Genomic DNA, 20,261 nt, shown 5'->3' on the forward strand with positions numbered 1-20,261 from the left:
TATTTGAAGAAACTTGAATAATATGAATTAAAACCACATTTGATTCCCCTTTGGGATTATTAAAGATTTTTTTTAAAATTGAAATGAATTGAAAAGGAGAAAATAAAAAAAACTTGCAAGTTTATATCGCTAAAGTACAGCCCTAAAAGCCGGCACAAACTTTTTAAGAACTGAGAAATGTATTCTCTCTGCGTTTGAATTTCTTATGAAGTATGAAATATGAAATGTGTTCTTGCTGTGGCCACCGCAGCAAAAACTATTTTCTTTGTGCGACAGGCGACGTTTTTACATGAGGCATCTGACAGATTGTCAGATGTAAAAACAAAACTTACGTTTTTGCAAACAATAAAGTTTGTATTATGAATCAAAGGCAACTCTAAACTGGTGGGGTTTAGCCTGGATTTAAAGGAACTCATTGTTTCTGAGTATTTAGCTGGTATAGATCTTGAAGTGACCGTGTTATTTTGGGTCTAAAGATCGAAGCTTCAAACGTTGGCTGTGACTCATACAACTCTGTTCAGTTTGTGGCTCGAAAGGTTTTCCAGTAAAAAAAAAATAAAAATCTGCACATTCACTCTCTTAGGCAGAGATGTTATTGCACAAGATGATATTGAAACTGTCTGTTTTTAGCTGTATTTAAAGAACAGCCTTTGTGGCGGCGCTTTTTTTAAGGTTTGACATTTTTTGGAAGAGAGAGAGAGAAAAAACAAACTCACCTTTCCAATCTCACTCTTCAGCTTATACTGGTTCAGCTGGATACAATCCTGGAAGGAGGACAAAAGATGGAGAGCTAATTATTAGTGTTATTATCCTCTGCAGAGTTATTATTTGCAGCATCTCAACCAAAAATAAATAAAATCGTTGGTACAGAGAAAGGAAAAAAAAAAAAACACATTCCCCCTGGACATAGGCGTTAATCCTGGAGGGGTCCAGGTGGGGGGGTCCGGACACTGAACCTCATATCCAAGCAACATTTGAATCTTAGTTTGGCTTCTATGGGTCTCAACAGGTTGTTTACTGAGAAAAACACTTTTGTTATTCATCGCTACTTATAGCCATTTTTGATGGTGCAGCTTAAACACACACACAAAATTTAAACCACATTTTACTATAATTTTGCTCTTAGAAAAATGTCCCTGTTTATGGTCGCCCCCCAATAATGAGATGGGATTTATGGCCTTGCCCCTGGGTGAGTGTGTCTCCACGTGCCCTGCAAGTCATTTACTTCTGAGACGCAGGAAACGATGCAGTCTGTAGTTTCTGTTTACTGTCTGCAAATCCATTAGAGTGCTACTGCTTAAATGGCTGATTTGCAGCTCCATAGCAACCGCCGCTCCAGCACGGAGTCAGCCAGGGCCGTGGCAGCACAGAGCCGAGCAGCCCACAGCGGGACACAAGGGGAGGAGGAAGAGGGAGGAAGAAGAGGAGGCGAGAGGAAAGGTGAGGGTCTGGTGGTGGTGGCAGGGGGGATATTTTGTCAAGAGGCTAGTGCTGAGAGTGCAGGACTGTACGGTAATAAGCAGAAAGTGAGCAGGGGATTTCTGACTGAAGGAGGAAGAGACGGAGCCGTAGAGAGACGGGGCTGAAAGCGGCTGTGTGGCTGCAGCTGGGGGCCGAGCCTGGAGCGTTGTTTGCAGGAGGAAGGGTGGAAGATGAGCGCAGAACTCAAAACACTCATGATTTGGACGTGGAGCCAGCAGGCGGCGTATAGCTCGTCTCGCAAAAATTTCAAATTTAGATGGGTTGCTAGTCTGGCTATTACCTTCTTATGCAAGTCTGCTCAATTCAAATTTCACTTCACAGCACAATCTGGGCTTTCTCCCATTCACTTGGATTCCTCTGGTGAACTGGGTCGATCAGCGAACAGAAGGAGAAGTTGCAAACAATGACGCCGTTTTAGAAATATAGTTTGGTTGTAGTTTTAGCGATGGCAGCAGAGGAAGTGAACCAAGCTGGTCAGTTCCTGTTTGGCCACGTTTCCAAATATTGAGCTAACATTAACAGCCGTTTGGCTCAAGATTTCTCTGTTTGCAGAAGGCGGCACTGAACAAACAGAAATAATGACGTTGACAACCGTCAACATCCATGTAAATTTCCAGATCCAAAAATTATAATAAAAAAACACATTTAAGGACTTTCAACAATAGCGTCTTTTTATGGCCGCTTTCCAGGGCCTTTAACGTTTTTTTGTTAGTTTTTTTTTTTTTTTTCAAATTCACAAGCTTTTTAAAGGACTCATGAAACCCTGTGTGCAGTTTGCTACGACTGTATGGCTGCAAATGTAGCACAGGAGTGAAAACAGAATAAATAAGCGCCTTATGACAGGACTGCTTTGATTGGTTGAGGAGAGATGAACAAACTGAGGACATAAAATGTAGGAGAAAAAGGTAGAGGCGGGTTGTAAACATGGTGCGTCACTTAATACTCAGACAAAGCATTCAGAAAGCCTTAAGTACATCTGACACATTAAAACGCTTCTCACACAAAAATCCAACTCTAGTGCTGGAATGTGACGCTGGGGATTTTCCTCCATCTTTTGCTTTAATGTCAGACAATCTCTTTACTTTAACACTGAAGCCCCTCATGACTCACAGAAAGCAGAAGAGCTTTCCACATTTTGTCGCGTTTAAACAGCAATCCTCCATGTATTTCATTAGGATTTTATGCTATACACCAACACCAAGTAGAGCTTAATAGTCAATAGGAAGGAAAACGTTATGTTGCTTTAACACTGTTTAAAAAATTAAAAGGACTTACTTTTTAGCCCACCTCTATTTGTATGATTCATGTCAGTCTGCAGAGACTCAGACGGAGAAAACGGCGATTAAAAGGGTTTGTTGACATGAATGAATTAAAGTTGGCCTGGAGAGCCAAGAGCGTGGGGTGGAGAAGGGGCGCAGGTGGATTGAGCACGGATGGAGAGTTACATGGATGGAGGTCCTTATAAGCGGGAGCTTGATCAGCGATAGGTGAAGACAGGGTGTGGGCCAATGATGCCAATAGGCTGATGGCAGATGACCCGGCGATTGGATGATGCAGGTGAGGCTGGAGAGTCTTCCAGTTTGAATTTACGCCAAGGCTTCATTTCTTTCTTTTTTTTTATCAAACTCATTGAGATGAGATATTTTTCTACATCTGGGGAATAAACTGTTACAAATATTTATCTTTTCAGAACATGACCTAAAAAAATATGACCTTTAGGACCTGCTGGGTCAAGACGTTGCAGAGCCATCTTTTGTTCAGCAGTTCCCCTACAATGTCTTCTCTTCTCTGATTAATGATCGTTGTATTCACACTTTTAGTCAACATGATTTTTTTAGGAACATTTCTCTGTTAATTTCTTAAACTACAAAAAAATTTAATAAAATTATTAGTAGCCAGATTAAGTAGTTTTAATCTGCTTAAAACACAGTACTCCATTTTGGTCTGTCAAAATGTTCCAGAACATTTTAAGGCATGTTTGATGGATTAACGATGTTCCCGATTGTGCTACTGTGCAGGCTTTCTGCAGCTGGTCGGACCAGCCCTGCTGTCGGAGCTTCAGAAAATAAGACATGAACCCCTGTTTGACGTTTAAATCAGGTCATTTAAATCGAGAGTAAAACCATTTCTTCCTTGGTCAGAATAAAACGAAAACTGAAGCAATGTCACATCTGGAGCGGGAAGCAGATTTAAATCAACGCTTACTGTACAAACGCAGCAACCTCCCCTTCTATCGCCTTGTGTATGGATGGTGCTGTACTGTAAATAAAATCTGTAAAAATGCCCGTTTGTTTAGTAAACAGTGGATTAGTCATATGAGTGAATCTACAGCCAGATTTCTTCTTTTGTTGTGACAATGTCACGGGGTGACTTAAGTGGCTCAGACCTCTTATTTTGTTTCCGGTCCGTCTTGTGCTCAGCCATAACCACGTCCGGCACATTACAGTCTATCTGTTCCCGCAGCCCTGGATTAATCTCCTGTTTCCTCTGGATTATCTTAATCCCAACTTTAATCCACTGAACAGCAAAGTTATTGTGTTTGAATTTGAACCCAGTTCCCTTTGTGGCAGGAAATGATGTGTAGACCGTGTTTACAAAGCTGGGTTAAAAAAGAAAGGAAAAAAGAAAAACAGCAGTTGGGTAAGAGATGTTAGCGTCTTTCTTCAGACGGTTTTATGTGGGATTATCTAAAGATTTCTTCTGTTTTTAAAGAAGAGCTGAGACACAAGCAAAATCATTTTGACCTTCTCTTACAACGAATAAAAACATTAAGCACCCTTTTAAAGCCGTTATGCCAACCACATATTCCCCTCAGGTTCCAAGAAAAAGATAAAAATGGCGGAACCGCTGTTTGCGCAGACGGGAACTGTCGTCACCTTCCCCTGTAAAGTGTCATTTTTGCAAATCCAGTGAGAGAACTAAAATATAACCTGGTCCTTCGTGAAGCCTTTGTAAGAGGAGGGCGGGAACGGACACGGTGACAGCTCTGCTCATCTGTGGCAGCAGTCTGTTAAATTCAGAGGGGCTCCACATCCTGGCAGATCTTATGCATTTTTAATGCTCACTCCAAACTGAAAAATGCAAGAGGATGATGGATATGCAGGAGACTCCTCGTGCCATTTGATACCCCTTCTACATTACAAGTGTAACCAGCTACTGCTCTCCATGTGCTACACATGATGCATCCCGCTGCCAAACACTTGAATAAACAGATTCTAACAAATATATTTTTTGGTTTCTAACCAGACGTTAGCTTAATGGCTTGTCGATGCTAACAAAGATAATTAGCAAAAGAACTGTTTTCTAGTGCCTTTTTTTTTCCATCCAAACCGGAGATATAAAAATTATTAGAAGAGATGATGTAACCGCCTGCTTGGTGCAATCCCACCATCACGTCTTCCACTATGAACCGTCTGCTTTTTACTGATTTATTGCCTCCATTCTTTGACCCGACTCTGGTCTAGCACACACTTCCAGGAATACAAGTACACATCAAGAACTTTCATAAAAGACAAAAACGTATTACTTAATATCACTAAAACAAAAATGTCCAAACCAGAGAGTGAGGAAAAAATGTTTGTGTCTTTATTTTTTATATTCTGTTGTAATCAGATTCCATTTGGAATAACTTTGAACCCTTTTGTATGACTGGATTGAATTTATTCGTAAGTGCCTAGAGACGATATTTTTTGGGGGGAATTAGCGCAATGTGAACAAACTTCATTCTGGTCACTGGGTGACCAGCAATTCCACTTCAAGGTTGGACAAATACTCTGGTTAGAAGGTGGTCAAGTTTGCTTTTCACTGAAGGTTCTAATTTGACAAAGCTGCATCAAGGAAAGAAAACTGAAACACAACAAACTGATCATCTACGAGGGTAATCTGAAAGGATCAGTTTGTTTTTGACAGACTGCTGCTTTCTTGTCGCGCTGCAGTCGGCCGCCCACGTCGCTTGGCACCAGGGACCGGTCTGGTTCTGGGGAGCAGGGAGGTGAGATCACAGGTAGGAGCTCGTCCGTCAGGTCGTTATGCAGGAAAACTGTGAGCTGATTTCAGGGGTTAGATTTATCCGTTCCATTTAAAAGAAGTGCTGAAGCTCTAATAACTGTCTGCTGTAATTAACACGCACTCAGAGCTATTTAACTAAAAAAATAAAAACTCAGTAAGTAGCTCGAGTGCACTCACAACTTGTCGAGTAGATGTGGCTGTTTGGACTGTTACGAACGCAACGCTGGGTTTGTCATATCACTTTGTTGAAACGGTGAGAAGCAGGTGAGAGGGAAGGATTCGGGTCAAGTTCTAATCCTGAATGTTAAAGGGGCAGCATTATATATTTACATCACATTCACACAGTGCCATTTTATAGCACAATCAAGTAACACTTACCTTCAGTTGTATATATCGATATATATATATATTAAAGGAAATTTGACTAATGTAATGTCTCAATTGTTGAATTTTCTGTTTTTATGATGCAAAACACTTTGAACTATCTTGTTGCTGAAATGTACTGTACAAGTAGATTGAACATCTGAAAATTGGGCCTCCGTCACTTTAAGAAGCTCCTGCTCTTTCTGAAACGCCGCCTTCAGGACATCGTCAACAACATTGTTCCTCTAGTAACGCTTTAACAGCATCCTTAGCGTTTCACTGAGAAGTATTTTTTTTATATAATGAGTTCAGCAAACGCACAGTTCCACCAGTTGTTTGCTATCTGCTGCTGCCACTAGTTTGAAGGAGCTGTGAGGGTGGAGGGGTGGAGCATGCATCACACTTCTGAGGTTTCTGTTCAGATAAACAGAAGAATAATAAAAGCCTCACCTGAGAGTCTGATATGGACACCCGTTTCGACTCCACCGTGGGCCTGCGAGCCCCTCGAGACGAGATGTGCGTGTAACCTCCCTCTGACCCCGCCGACAGGTAGGTGCCCCTCTCCTGAAGGGACAGCTTCCTGCCGGACAGGTGAGGTCGCAGCGCCTGGACCCGCTTGCCTTGAATGCTCTCCTGCTGAGCCTTTCCGTTCTTCATGCCGTTGGCGGACGAGCCTTCGGGGTCTTTCGTCGTCATGGCGGCCATGAGGCCGGTCAGACTGCTCGTCTGTTTGGAGGAGTTGGGGTCCAGCCTCTCGCAGCCCGGGTCGCTGCTCATCGCCATGGCGTCCAGAGGGGGGTGATGGTGGCGCGGGAGAACCAAGGAGCGCCCAGCAGCATCAATGTGATCTGGGCCAGCCTGCGGTCCTCAGCTGAACTGGAACCAAACAGGAAATGAAGTATGGTGATGAGTTTGAGCTGGGCGATAAATTGATTCAATTGATAAATCAAAATTTTTGTTTTTGAGGGTTTAAATGTTGGAAAATCTGGATGATTTTTTTTTATACAAATGCAAGCCATAGTTTAGAGTGATGTTGGTACGCCCAAGGCAGCCATCTTCATTTGATAAGCTTGTTTTATAGCGATTTTTTATTTGGACTTTGAATTCAGGTCAATGACGGAATATTAGGGGCAGGCTACAACTTTTATTTATTTCATGAATAAAGTCAATGTAACAAAAAAATGTTTTTGTAATATTACAAAAGATATTTTTTGTACATTGACTCTAGTGTCATTATTTCAACACTAGAGTCCAACTAATGACAACTATGTAGGAGATTAAAGTTGTAAATTTATGAAAACTAAAAAAAAAATTTAAATGAGGAATGACGTTTTACAGAAAAGAAAATACTAAATCTGCTAGGACATCAACATCATACAATGATGTATTAGGGCCATTGTAGATTAAAAACCAAAACAGGAGTAATAGATTTTTTATAAGGATTTTAAAAGTCAAAAATTTTAAAAGTCAAAAATTAGTTAGAAAAGAAAAGACTCCAAAATTTTGAGATTAATAGAAATTTTTGAGGAAAAGAAAAACGTGGAAATTGCGAGAACGACACAGAGAGATCTGCTGAACTCTATCCAAGCTTTCTGCTTCTGGTAAAATTATATATTTATTCTGTTAATATTACAATTATATTCTCGTACTTAAAGAAAAATTCTCATAGCGTGGTCTAAATACTAATACTAAGTAAGAAGGGATGATGGGAATAAAAGCCACTTTTTAAAAATATTTTCTTTCATTTGTCTTTTTTTTTTTAGTTAGTAGAAAAAGCGAGGAAAAAAAATTATTCGATAAAATGTGCTGTTTGCATAAAAATAAGTGCAAGAGATCTGAACCTGAAGGATTGGCTCAAAGCTCAAAAACAAGTTCGTATTTACAAAACTACCGATTCGTTTAAAACGCTCTTCTAAAATGCCTCGGTGGTATCAAACTGTTCACACAACCAAAGCTGATCGAAGCAACCAACCAGAGGCTGGAGTTTAATTAAGCGGTCTGAAGCAAATAGGAAATGTCATCTTCTTGTGTATGCGGGCGGCCTGGTGGGTCAAGTTTCCCCACTGTAGACATGCACTCATTAATTCAAACAAATGTCAGAAATAATAAAAGCAAGCCCTTTCATTGAAAAGTTAATTACACGTTATGCCTTCGGTCATGAGCCGCTGCATCCCTGTGAAATACACAATGCCAGGCTAACATGAAGCTATACTAAATATGGCTGAATAACCAAACATTTGTTGACTGCGATCCAGCCTTTCATTTATAAAGAAAAGGATGTCAGAGGGAGAAAAAAAAGTAGTAAAACAGAAGCCTCCAAACCCCACGTAAGCTTCTAGAAAAGAAACCCAAAAGTGAGACGGGGAGGCTGAACGCAAGGTCACCTTGGAGATGTTGAGGAAGTGTTGCAGGATGCTATTCCTGAAGTGTGTCACAAAGGTACAGTCACACACAGCAGTGATGTGCTCAGGTTCTCCATCCACCTGACCGTCTGTTCTACACTCACTGGCGATGTGAACTTAGTTTTATCACAATATTATATTATTATACTGTTATACCATTGTGATGACAATAAAAGTGACAAGAACTATTATTTACTTCTTTTTTAGGTAATTGTATGGCTGTGAATGCATGACACAGTAGTAACAGCCCCACACACACACACACACACACACGTCTCTTAGAAAACAGTCTCGTTTGTAAAGCGCTTCACAAAAAGAAGTATGATTTGCATCACGACATTGCATTTAATCAAATTTATTGATATTTATTAATACTCTCATTGAACAAACAGTGGAGAAAATAGTACAAAATTTGACAAAATTAACAGTTCTCTTTAAAAACATTATTTGAAATTCATCATGAAGGCGATGAATTAAAATTTTTATTGTGACAAGAAATTTATCCCTATAAAGGACAAGTGATACTAATTGGACACTTTATTAGATATATTTAAACTGATATTTACACAAATGCTCACTAAAATTTGATAAAAGGTTGGAAAATTTTAATTAAAAATATAAATAAATTGATTAAAGCATCAGGACTTATGCTGCTTGATACTGGGGGAAAAACAGGACATTGTGATATTTTCATAATAATGTAAGATTATTTCGTCTTATGATCTTGCAACAACACTGTCGCCTTCTATTGTTGAATAAACTTTAAAACCAAGCCATAATCCGCTCCAACCATTATTAGTTCTGCAAACGGTGTGCTGCTGTGTGACGCATTTTGTAGTATGAACAACTGCGCAGAGAAAATCCGATTTCAGGAACAAAACAAACAAACAAACAAACAAAAAAAAACAGTGCTTCATTTCCCCTGCTGCCAGAAAACAGCAACACATTTAAAATGTCAAAATAGAAAGAAAAACTGCGTTGAGCCAAAAGCTCTGGCCTTCCACAGCAGCCCTTGTCGCTTCAGCTCTGAAGCCTGCGGGCTTTCCGTAGGTATCCTCCAACCATCCGCCATCACAACAGGAAGCGCCTCATGGTGGGAAGTAAAACCATTTAATGACATCAGCGATGCAACCCAACAGCGACTCTGTTGGCTCATGTGACAAAATGGCAGCTCTCATCCATTACTCAGACCAGTTTAATGACGGGAAAGGGACGTCGTGTGGAGAAGTGCTCGCTCGTCAGGCGTCAGGGCCACGATCGCCCTGCGGCACATGCGCACATCAACGTCGCTTTCCGAACGGCTGTTATTTAAATGACACGCATCGCGCGAGCAGGAAGAGTCCTTTTAGCCACCTGCAGCGAGGGGGACGTGCATTGTCTGCGTCCTGACTCATTTGAACGACAGACAAAGAGGAACCGTCATATATATATATATATTTTTTTTTTTGCTAATTCTCATCCCAACTGGTGATTATGCGGCTCCTGAAACGGGCTCGTTCTCCCTCCGCTGTGTGTGCGAGCTGCATGTGGGAGCAACATCCTGGCGGAGGTTGGAGGCGGAGAAGCCCTGCTCTGGTTATTAATTTTAGCTGCGCTGAGACTTTCTATTGGTTTACACAAGCGCATTATGCTGGGTCTATTTTATTTTATTTTTTAGTTAGGTTATTTTTTTCCCCATTAGAACCTTTGTATATTTGCAGCTTCAATCCATCTTGTTTGATAATCGTTTTTCAGTTGAAATGAACACCGGCCGCGATGCTCGCTCTGTCCCAGCGCTTCAGAAAAAGTATGCGAGTTTGGTCGTTTACTGCAGTGACTTTCTAGATTTGACAAAGAAAACCGAAGAAGCAACTTCTGTTTGTTTATTTTGTTTTAATATGAGGTGATTAAACTCAACCTTCTGCTTCAATCCCCACAGTAGTTTACGGCACTGGAATTGAGCCAACAGCATTTGTTTGGCTTACAGAGCATATTCACCTCAAGCTTTGTATTCTTTCTTCTAGGGCTCTTGAAAATGTTCCTATTGGCATACAGCATGCAGCAAACAGCAGAGACAATTACAGTAAGAGGGATGAATGGCCTGTAGCCAGGAGGAGAGATAAATTGATTTGGTTTCCATTTGTGAGCCACTTTTACCCCTAACCTGCTTTCAATCATCCTTTGGCTGTGTGCTGACATCAAATCCAGCCATCCCAGTCCAAATTATGGTTTGAAATGCTTAACTACAGCAAATAAATCACTTCAAATCTGGTTGTGGGAAATAGAAATAGAAAGTACACCCTTCTTCTATCCTAAGGTTGTCTTTTTTACTCATCAGAAAAATCAGCCTTAGTTTAATAGAACCTCAAGATAATTAACCCTTTATGTACTGAATTTAAAATGTCTGCTTGGATATTGTACGCAGCTCTTTAAATGTCCTGTGAGTAAATATATATTTGTCCATTTATCCATAACAACTGGGACTTTCGATATCTAGCAAGTTATTTGTTCATTCTTGTCAGGATTCTGGGTTTTAAGCGTTAAGAGTTTCTCCAATGTTTGCAATTTGATCATTTTCTTCGTTTGTACTCAGCTTTAGTGATTCTTTTTTTCAGTATTTTCTTAGCCGTTTATTCACTTATGTTTAGATTTTTCTGTTAGCTCTTCCTTGTATTCAGTTTGTCATTTTCAGTTAGGTTTATGTTCTGCCTGTCCCTCAGTTGTTTACATTTACTCCTCCTCTGCTCAGCTTATGCCATTAATTTCTCTCTCCCTCAGCCTGCCTGCCTGTTCTCTCCTCACAGCTGCACCCGGTTTACAATCAGCCACCTGTTCTTTCGCCTGTATTTTTAGGCTCATTGTTTTCTTTCTCACAACGAGATCCTCCTGTTTGTTCCATTTGCCATCAGGAGACTCCCAATGTCCCGTCTACATTTTGGTCCGATTCCTACATGTACCGTAATAATTATGTTATAGATTTGAGATGATTGGTTTCCTGCCCCAGTTTGATCCAAGTTTGAACTGCTGGCCTAACATTTTAACTTAAGACTTTAGTATAAGCAGTTATTGGTTGACTTGGGGACTTCAGTATACCTCGTCACCACCATTTTTGACAGATGATACGACGTTCCTTTTTGCTGACACACCATGTTTATTTTTTTCTGCACTGACGTCTGCTTAGGTTAGATTATTTGAGTGTTTTATGATTTCTAAGACAAGCCTGCCTTAAACACAGAAAACCCCCACAAGATGCAGGGCATATGCTCCTGTGGTGCTACCGACGGGCTGTGAGCTGTTGATGCAGAACAGAGTGTGTTGATGGGCAACATACTGTGGCTCCATGTTTAAGATCAAATAAAGTGGAGAACAGAAGAAACAGCAAGCACCAAAATGAACAAGGCTCTCAGGATTAGTCGTTAAGATATAATAAAGGTTCAGGAGATTATTTATCTGTGTAAAGAGTAAATTAAAAGTAAAAAAGTGAACAAATGTAAGTAAGTAGTTAAGCAGATAATCTTTAGGTACAAACAACAGTAAAATTCAAAGAAAGGTTATGACTTGTTCAAAAAGTAAGTTCTTTGTTAGGATATGGGAGCAGCAGCGTTTGACTTACAGACTCATCTGATGTTTCCCTAAAACAACTTGGAAGCTGAAAACAAACAGGATTTCCTCAATTTGAGAGATTTCGTCAATCCTTCAGTGCTGTGATCATTTGTTTGTGTTTGGATACATGCTTTTAACAGAGTTGTTGGATTATATCACATGTGGGGGAAAAATGCACTTTGAGGTCATTCTGGCTCAAATAATTTTCTTACATATGGAAACTGTAAAGACAGCGTTGGGTGCAACAGTCAGAAATTTGTATGATTTCTGATCGCCTGTTTTGAAAAGGATTTTTTGACAGCTTTAACTGATTCAGAATGCTTTTTGATGAATGTATTACAAGAAGTTATGAAACAAACATTTATTGTAGGATCTGTGCTTTGTTCAGTACAATCCAGCTCAGTCCTGAACAACGTTACCCTGTAAGATGCAAACTTCCTACGACTTACAAGCTAACGCAATGACACTTCGAGTAGAATTGTTTGTTCGGGACTCAAGCCTCTAATTTTTCACCGTACAAATTAGGAGCGTCGTGGTCCACAAAACCCAGCTTTTGGTGCGCTTCAATCAGGCAAAATGAATAAAAATGTATGATATTTTCAGTTCAGACAGCAGTAAAATATTATTTTTCAATTTCTGAAATTAGTTTGATTTTATTATGTTCTACAATTCTATAATGGATTGGTGACTTCTTGCCCAATGATGGCACCAGTCCATACAAGGATAAGCAGGTCTAGACAATGAATCATTCATTCATTGTAAAACAACGGATGTTCAACTACTTAAATAAGTGGAAGGGTATAGAACTGTCTGGGCATTAGTTGAACTTTTCTCAATAATAAAAGTAGTACAAGCAGGCATAGCCAACATCAGGATCAACAGATTATACAACAAAATAGCCACTGAAAACGGTCAACGTTCAGTTCTGTTCAGTCGCTTGGCACAAACGGGCAGACCGGCCAGCCAGACCTCTAGACAATGTTTTTTGTAAATGGGACACATGTGATCCTTCGATCATCGGACAAACCCGTATTTGTTATTGCGAAGGTAAAAACAACCAAATTCTACCTTTGTTCAGGCTGGAGCTAGATTGACTTGATGTTAGTGAGCGTTCCCCGAGTTTGAGAAAGGCTCTTTTAGCTCTGTAGCAACTTCTACATTCAGTTCATTGGTGTATTCTTATGAGCAACAGGCTAATGATGTTCTGCCAAAGTGCATCAGTCCATCTGGAAAAACAGCTTTATAAGTCGTTTTGCTGCTGAACTGTTTTCTTTCACATATAATTTCCAATAGCAACTGGTACAACAGCTAATCATTAAAGGACACAAGGGCAGTCAGATAAATATAGTGAGATTTGCTTCCTACAGGTTTTACAACCGAAGAGATTACTATGCAATAAAGTGAGTCAGGTGACATGAAGCTACAAAGTCTGTCTTAAGGATGACGGTTTAGATAGACAGGCACTGAAAATATGCTTCTCTGTGCTTCAGAGGACACGACATCCCAGTGAGAATCATGAATTCATCCGCACTCAAAGTCCAGTAAATTGCAGTCAAGCAAGAAAAATTAAATGCAAAACATTTTCCCTTGAAGTTGGAAGTGCCCTCTGAATCGTTGAGCTTTGATCGGGTTTTGGGGCTTTGGAGATTGAGCTAAACGATAAACATTTACAGTTCCTCCCGTGCGAAGATGCTTGCACACATCAGGGAGCCTGATTGCTGTGCACGTTACTCCCTGTTGCCCCGTTTGCACTGGCTTCAATATTTATGCCTGGAAAGTCACTGTATTGGACTTTAACAGCACACATACCCGACTGCTGCATGCAGTATTCACAGAACAAAAGCAAAAGGGGTTAAAAAGATGATCAGAAAATGAATTGCGGCAATAACCAGACATTTAATTGAAGAGCAATAACATCAGATCAAGTTTATTTGAACATTAACCAAATTTCCAAACCATGGCACACTTATAGATCCATCAGTTACTGACAGAAACATCACAAACCCGCAGGTACAACGCATCATTTTCATCAACTCTATGACTACAGACGTTTATTGCTCAGCATCCAATATTCCCGGTGTTCACCGAGTGATAGAGGTATTCATGCAGTTACATCAAAGCATAGTCGGAGAATAAGATTTCATTGAAGTCAACACACTGCTGCTGCAGGCTATTGCAGACTACCAACACACCAGTTCCTTGTAAAGACTTTCATACCACTTTTTCCTCATTTTGTCATATTCCAATCACAAAGCTCAGTGTATTTTGAGAGAAAAACACAAAGTAAGACATCATTGTGCAGTGGAAGGTAACGGGTACAAAAGGTAGTAATACATTTTTTTTTTTAATATCTTGCAAGTGAAAATATCTCATAGTCAGGCTGAATGGAGAGTATTTATTAACACAACATTATGTGGTAATGCCACAGAATTTCCTTTAGATTTAGGTTATGGTCGTTTTGCTGGAAGGTGAACCTCCGGCCCAGTCTGAAGTCCGTCACCGTTTTGTGTCACAGTGGGGATGAAGTGTTCATGTGGAAGTGAATTGTTTCATATTTTGTAAAACCTTCAGATTTGGGTCTCATCTAACTAGAGCACCCTCTACTGGCCCTTTTCCACTAGCGCTTGCTCAGTGCGGGTCTACTCTGTTCTAAGGGATTTCCGCTAGTAACGACTACATGGAACCAGCCCCTGTTTTAGAACCTTTTCCGCTGTGGTTCCAAGCGTGCTGAGACGGCATCGGCTGAAAACAAGACGTCAGGAGACCGTCAGTCATTGGCTAACGGGTGGAATCAACAGTTGGGTCACAAGAATGACACCGTACTACTTTTTCTCCATGGCTAGAGTCGACTCTGTTCACACATCCTGAGCGGTTCTCAACGTTTTTTGTAATCACCTCAGGGGTAACACAGACCAAGTCGTGTACGACACACAAGCGATTTGATTGGCAGCAGACTCCATTCTTTGACTGGCACATGGATTTTGGAGAAACTGGCGGTACACCTGCAAAATGACATCATAGGTGCATGGACCACAGCTTTTGCGCGCTCCCAACCTCTAAAACAGATTGCCAATGGATACACCCAACTTGACTAGAGCCAAACCAGACAGAGTAAGACTTGACAACAGAGAAGGAACCTTACAATCATCCGACCCCCGTTGTAAAAGCTCACAACGGTGATTGGTTCTGACAAAAAAAAGCCACAGACTGAGCAGAATGTCCAATATAGCTTCCATGCTGTCAATGTTGCATTGTTTTCATGCCGCGCACAGATCACACCATACTACTTTACAGACTCTGGAATCGTCCACTTCTTGACGACCCGACTCAATGCAGCAGTTCCTCAGTTATAACGGAAAGTAGAGTTGAGCCAAGTCGAGAAGCGCTGCTTGGTGCTAGTAAAAAAGGGCCAAAACATGTTTGATGGCTTCTGATTGGCTTACAAATTGCTTTCCACCCCTGTGTAAAGGTCCGACCTGTCAGTTGAAGTGTACAACCACGTCTCGACAGGCTTGCAGCTGTGCCATGTTTTTTCCATTTCTAGTTGCTAGACTGAACAGTACACTGTGAAATGCCCCCCCAAAAAAGTAGAAGTCTGCTAGGCTTTAGGGGTGTCACATGAAATCCCTAATCTATATTGAAGTGTGAACATTTTTTTTCCAAGGTGGTGCAATAATCGGCAAAGGCCACATCCAGCTCCAGCCATCAAATGTTGTCTTTTTTGCTTGTTGTTATGCAGAAATTGGCCCCTAGAACAAAGAGTTTTCCTTGCCTGAAGCTACGTCCTCCCCGTTCCCTCAGGTTGACGGGGTCCTGTCACATTTCATCTCACTCAAGTGAAGGATAGGTCACATTAAGTATTCAGGGAGAAAACAAAGTGCTAGAATACAAGGAGCGGACGAGCCAAAGGAAACGCTCACTTGCTGCTCTTGATGGATAATGCAGCAAGACTAAAATGAGGATTTGCATAGCTCCTCTGCATGTACACACACACTTACAGTTACACATACATCCACACACATTTGTACAAATTCTTAATTTTTCCTGGGATTTCAAAAGGATTGCCCGAGACATTCACACTAGGACGAGGTTTTCCCAGTGTTTCTCCTGGTTGGTTGCATTTATGCTACGTCACTGTTGACTGGGTGAGCCTCATCCATATGGAGCAGCAGTGAGCAGCAGATTAAGTCAAAGAACCCATAATCCATCACACTCTGAGCAACAGGCTCTTTTGCTCTCTCTCTCTTGCTCTCTCCTGTCGTCTTTGGAATGCGATTGTTTATTTTGTGTCAAAGCCAATTTATTTTTAGTGGCGACAACAGAAGCAAAATGACACATCGGGATCCAGAACGGCTCACCAGAACAGCAGCCCAGACTTTACGAGAGCACAGCGATCACTCACTGCAAAGCTCATCTGGACTCTTTTTGGAGCAGTGATGGTGGAACACAGAGAGGAATCAAAGTGGCTTACAGTCGAAACCAGAAATTTACATACAGCGAGAAAAAACGTCTTTCACCGTCTATGTTTGGTCTGATCACTAGGTCTGTTAAATTACCAAAATAATTTTTATTTGTCAAATGCCACAATAATGAGAGACGCAACGTGTCAGAGATATTATTTACTGCTGCCTTCAAAACCTGAGTTTTAAATATAGAATGAGTACTTTCACTTTAAACGCTGGGGGAAAGCCCAGATGATGATGATGACACGGCTTTCAATGCTTCATACAACGCTTGATAGAGGAATGTTGTGATGGCAGAGTGTCAAAAAAAAACAGCAGGAGCTTCTTGGAGAGACAGGCAAAATTTCAAGGCATTAAATTGAAAAGTCAAATTTCTTTTAAGTCATATTTGATACATATAGCATTTTGTAAAAGTTACTTCTTTGGAAATAAAATGATATCATGAGACTGGAAAACATAACATCGCCCCTTTAATTAAATGCAGAGCCCACTTGTATTGAGTGCTTTGAGATTACATAAAGTAAATAAAAAATTGTATTGTTAGGAGACAAAAGAGAAATTGGATATTATTTAAGGAAGCCGTGGAGGTGATTCAGTCTTGATGACAGCTTTGGTGAGTCAGTACTACTTAAAAAAAACAACAAAAAAAACAAGACACTTTCAATTGAGTTAACCTGTCACATACTAATTGCCTGAACACTTTAATTCAATCAGCAGGATTAGCTGCTAACACTAGGAAACACAGCTGGATCTGTGAACCTGTCCAACACCAGGCCGGTGCATCCAATCCAACCCATGCGTTGGACAAAAGCAGCCATTGCCGCTCGGCAGGCGAGACGACGCGCACCAAGTCCACGAGCTGTAATCGATCTGACTGAAGCGGAAATAGTCTGGGACAACAATCCCAACCAAATCCAGGGCCACCCTCTCTGAGCCTGGCTGCCTCGGGCGATAATAAGCCTGGGATTACACAGGATGTACGAGTGCAAACTGGCAAGTTGGATGAGCCAATTATTTCTCCTCTGCTCGCGCTGACAATGAGCCCGCAGTGTCCGGCATGGCTGACCTCCCTTTCGTCTAAGAAATGTCTTCTGACGAGCTTCCTTCCCGACGTAGAGGGATCTGCATCGCGTCGCCTTGCACCCTCCGCCTCCTGACACGAAAAAGAGTCGCTCGATTTTTTTTTTAACCGTGGTACACCTTGGTTGTGTAGTCGGCCGTCTATTTTTAGAACCACCTAGTGCTGGTGTGTGTGAAGTGGGGGACTGCGTTTTTTTTTTAATTCGGAGAAACATAATATTTTTCATCTGTATTTGACCATTAAAATTCTCCCCCAGGAGCCTGAGACACCTGAATGTAAATACCTTGGATGCTCCGCTGTGAACCTGCAGAGGATTAATCTGCTGCTGCGGAAAATGAGAAGCCATTTATCTCTCCCCTTGGGAGTAATACTCTAAATCCTTCAGAGAGGAAGAACATCCAATTGATCTCTATGCGGTCTCATCACTTGCACAAACCTGCGGGCTACTAGGAAAGTCCTGATGCATGGCGGCTGCTGCTGCTGGCTGAATGTTTCTGCCATCTAACCGACTGATAAAGTGTCTGGGGAGCCATGACTGTATAGCCGGCGAACAGATTCAGCTCTCGCCATCTTTTAATCCAGGAAGAAGAAAAAAACAACCTGAGCACAACATAACAGAGTCGGAATGCATACAGGGTAAAAACCTGTTTTAAAGGTGTAGAAAGGTTGGCATGGGACTAATAGTGACATATTTTAATGAGCTGGCATAAACATTTCATTCTGAAACGATCAGAATAAACCTGTACACTGTCCTGAAAGACATTTCCTCTTCCTCCTCTTCCCTTAGTCTGTTTTATATAGAAACGATTAATCAGATTAACCGTGATTAATCGATTATTGAAATAATCAACTAATTTAGTAATCTGTTAATTGTTTCCTGAAAGAACAACATTCAGAGCAGTTATTAAGTCAGACTGTACAAAAAAAATACACATTTTGCTTTTAAGATGAAAATATATTGTCTGTAAAAACCCTGAACTTCTCTAGTGCCTGTTTAAGCTTCACCTAATTCAAATTATACATTTAAAAAATATTATATTAAGCACCATTTCCTATCCAATTATTAATTAGTCCAAAAAAAAAAATCATTGGTTTTGGTCTGATAAGTAAAATCAGGCCAACTGATATCGCATATTGATATCGGTTTAAATGTTTATATTGCTGCATCCCTAAAATGTTCAATTCAAAACGCATTCCTCCTCTTCTTGTAAAACCCTGATGCTCTGGGCCTAAAAGTAGATTACAGCTTAAGTTAATTTAACCATAGAAACAACCAAAGTGTACATAACAGGCATTTGTAAAGCTTGATAAAGTTTTGTGCCTCTAGAGAAACTTTTAGTTTGTTCTTCAGCCGTAAATCATGTTGTAAGGCGGACTTTCATCCAACAATAACTATCGTGAGATCTTAATATTACAGCACACCCGTTTGCAGCTTCTGACTATAAACAATGTTTTAATTAACCTAATTAGCAGCGTTATTGATGTGGCTTGTTGATCTACTGATTTGGTTTGGTTCTAGTTGTTCGGCAGAAGTAATTATCGCTACTTCTTGACAACTAAAAACGAGCTGCGTGCTCGACTTCTCAGTGAATCCCAAACTAATCGGTCTTTCTCACAGAATTTAGGGCAACAAGGCAAATTGTTTTTATCCTTATCTCTGTAAAGCAGGTTCCTGAATGCAACTCTGGCGGTTTGAAAAACCAGAAGACACTCTTGGAAAAAAAAAAACAAATTGGATATGTGGCGGGGCTCTTTGTTTGAGGAAAAGGTCACAGACAAAGGAGTAGAGAGGCATCGCTGTGGGCCGACTGCTGGTATCAGAGAGAGGAATGTTTAGCCCACTGGTCCTTTGATGACTCATCTAAATAATGGCAATCTCTAAAGAAAGCTGTGCTTGTTTTTACCCTGATCCTGTGCTTCCACTGCTGCCGCACGAAGCAGAAAGGTTTGAGTCAACTTCCACATGCTCATTAAATTGAGAACAAATTGTTGATGCTTGTTTTTTTTTTTTTGGAGTTTATCCTGAAGCAGAGTAAGCAGAAAGCGCTCAGATGAGTTCAGAGACTGTAAATCCAGCTTTTCCTCGTTTGTTCAGCCCTTTCGACTCATCCTCAGGTTTACTACAATTTTTTTTTTTTGTTTTAGTTTAATCCAGTGAGTGATTTTAGCATCTAGGTCACAAAATGCCCTCATGAAGACACGAAGGTCAGAGTTGGATGTAACCTAACCATAAGCTACGACTTCATCCAAAGCAAAGCATTAAAAACCCAACAAGATGCCTTTTGTTTGTTTAATAGAGTAAAAGAAAGTGTGAAAAAACTTAGTAGAAGTAGTTCAAATATTAACTAGCATAAATGACAGAACTTATGGACCTGTGCAGTAGGATTTGCCAAGGAATCCTAGCAACATGCTAGCTCAGAAAGATAAGACCTTTGAGTGCTGCACCATTTATTTAGTCATCTCTTGTCAATCTGAACTAAATATATACTTCTACTAAACTTCAAAACCAAATTTCACCTGATTAAAATCAGGTGAAATTTGAAATATTTTCCAAATATCTGTATAGTTTTGTTGTCACTTAGGCTAAGCTTAAAAAATGCTCACTGAAGCAAACAGCAATCCAAGAGCACAGATTAACACAGCATAGCAAACAAACAGAGAACGAAGTTAAAGCGTCTGGAAGTTTGTAAGACATTGAAAAGACAAATGAGACGCAACAATTAGCATCCAAGATAAATTTTTGAATAAATAAACCTTCCTCTGCGGCCATTGTCAAACTGTAGTTAGACTACAATTCCAGAACTTTGTTGTTGTTTACGTCTCCTCTTTCTGTTCACTGATTGGCCAGGATGAAACTCGTTCAGCATTTGAGCTCAATGG

At 40.5% G+C, this 20,261-nt stretch overlaps 1 protein-coding gene across 2 annotated transcripts in view; it reads right to left on the bottom strand.

Annotated features, from left to right (window-relative positions):
- camkk1a (calcium/calmodulin-dependent protein kinase kinase 1, alpha a) overlaps window positions 1-20,261 on the bottom strand; it is a 61,488-nt gene that overhangs the window by 31,172 nt on the left and 10,055 nt on the right. For both annotated transcript variants that reach the window (XM_014994686.2, XM_014994687.2), the window contains exons 2-3: window positions 6,304-6,729; window positions 717-764 (exon numbers count right to left, since the gene is read on the bottom strand). In XM_014994686.2, coding sequence (XP_014850172.2) covers window positions 717-764; window positions 6,304-6,636 — 381 coding nt within the window. In that variant the 5' untranslated portion in view covers window positions 6,637-6,729. The remainder of the gene's footprint in view (window positions 1-716; window positions 765-6,303; window positions 6,730-20,261) is intronic.

Source organism: Poecilia mexicana, unplaced genomic scaffold (genome assembly GCF_051168715.1).
Source record: "Poecilia mexicana isolate PSO_F unplaced genomic scaffold, ASM5116871v1 scaffold_14, whole genome shotgun sequence".
In the NCBI taxonomy this organism is placed as follows: domain Eukaryota; kingdom Metazoa; phylum Chordata; class Actinopteri; order Cyprinodontiformes; family Poeciliidae; genus Poecilia; species Poecilia mexicana.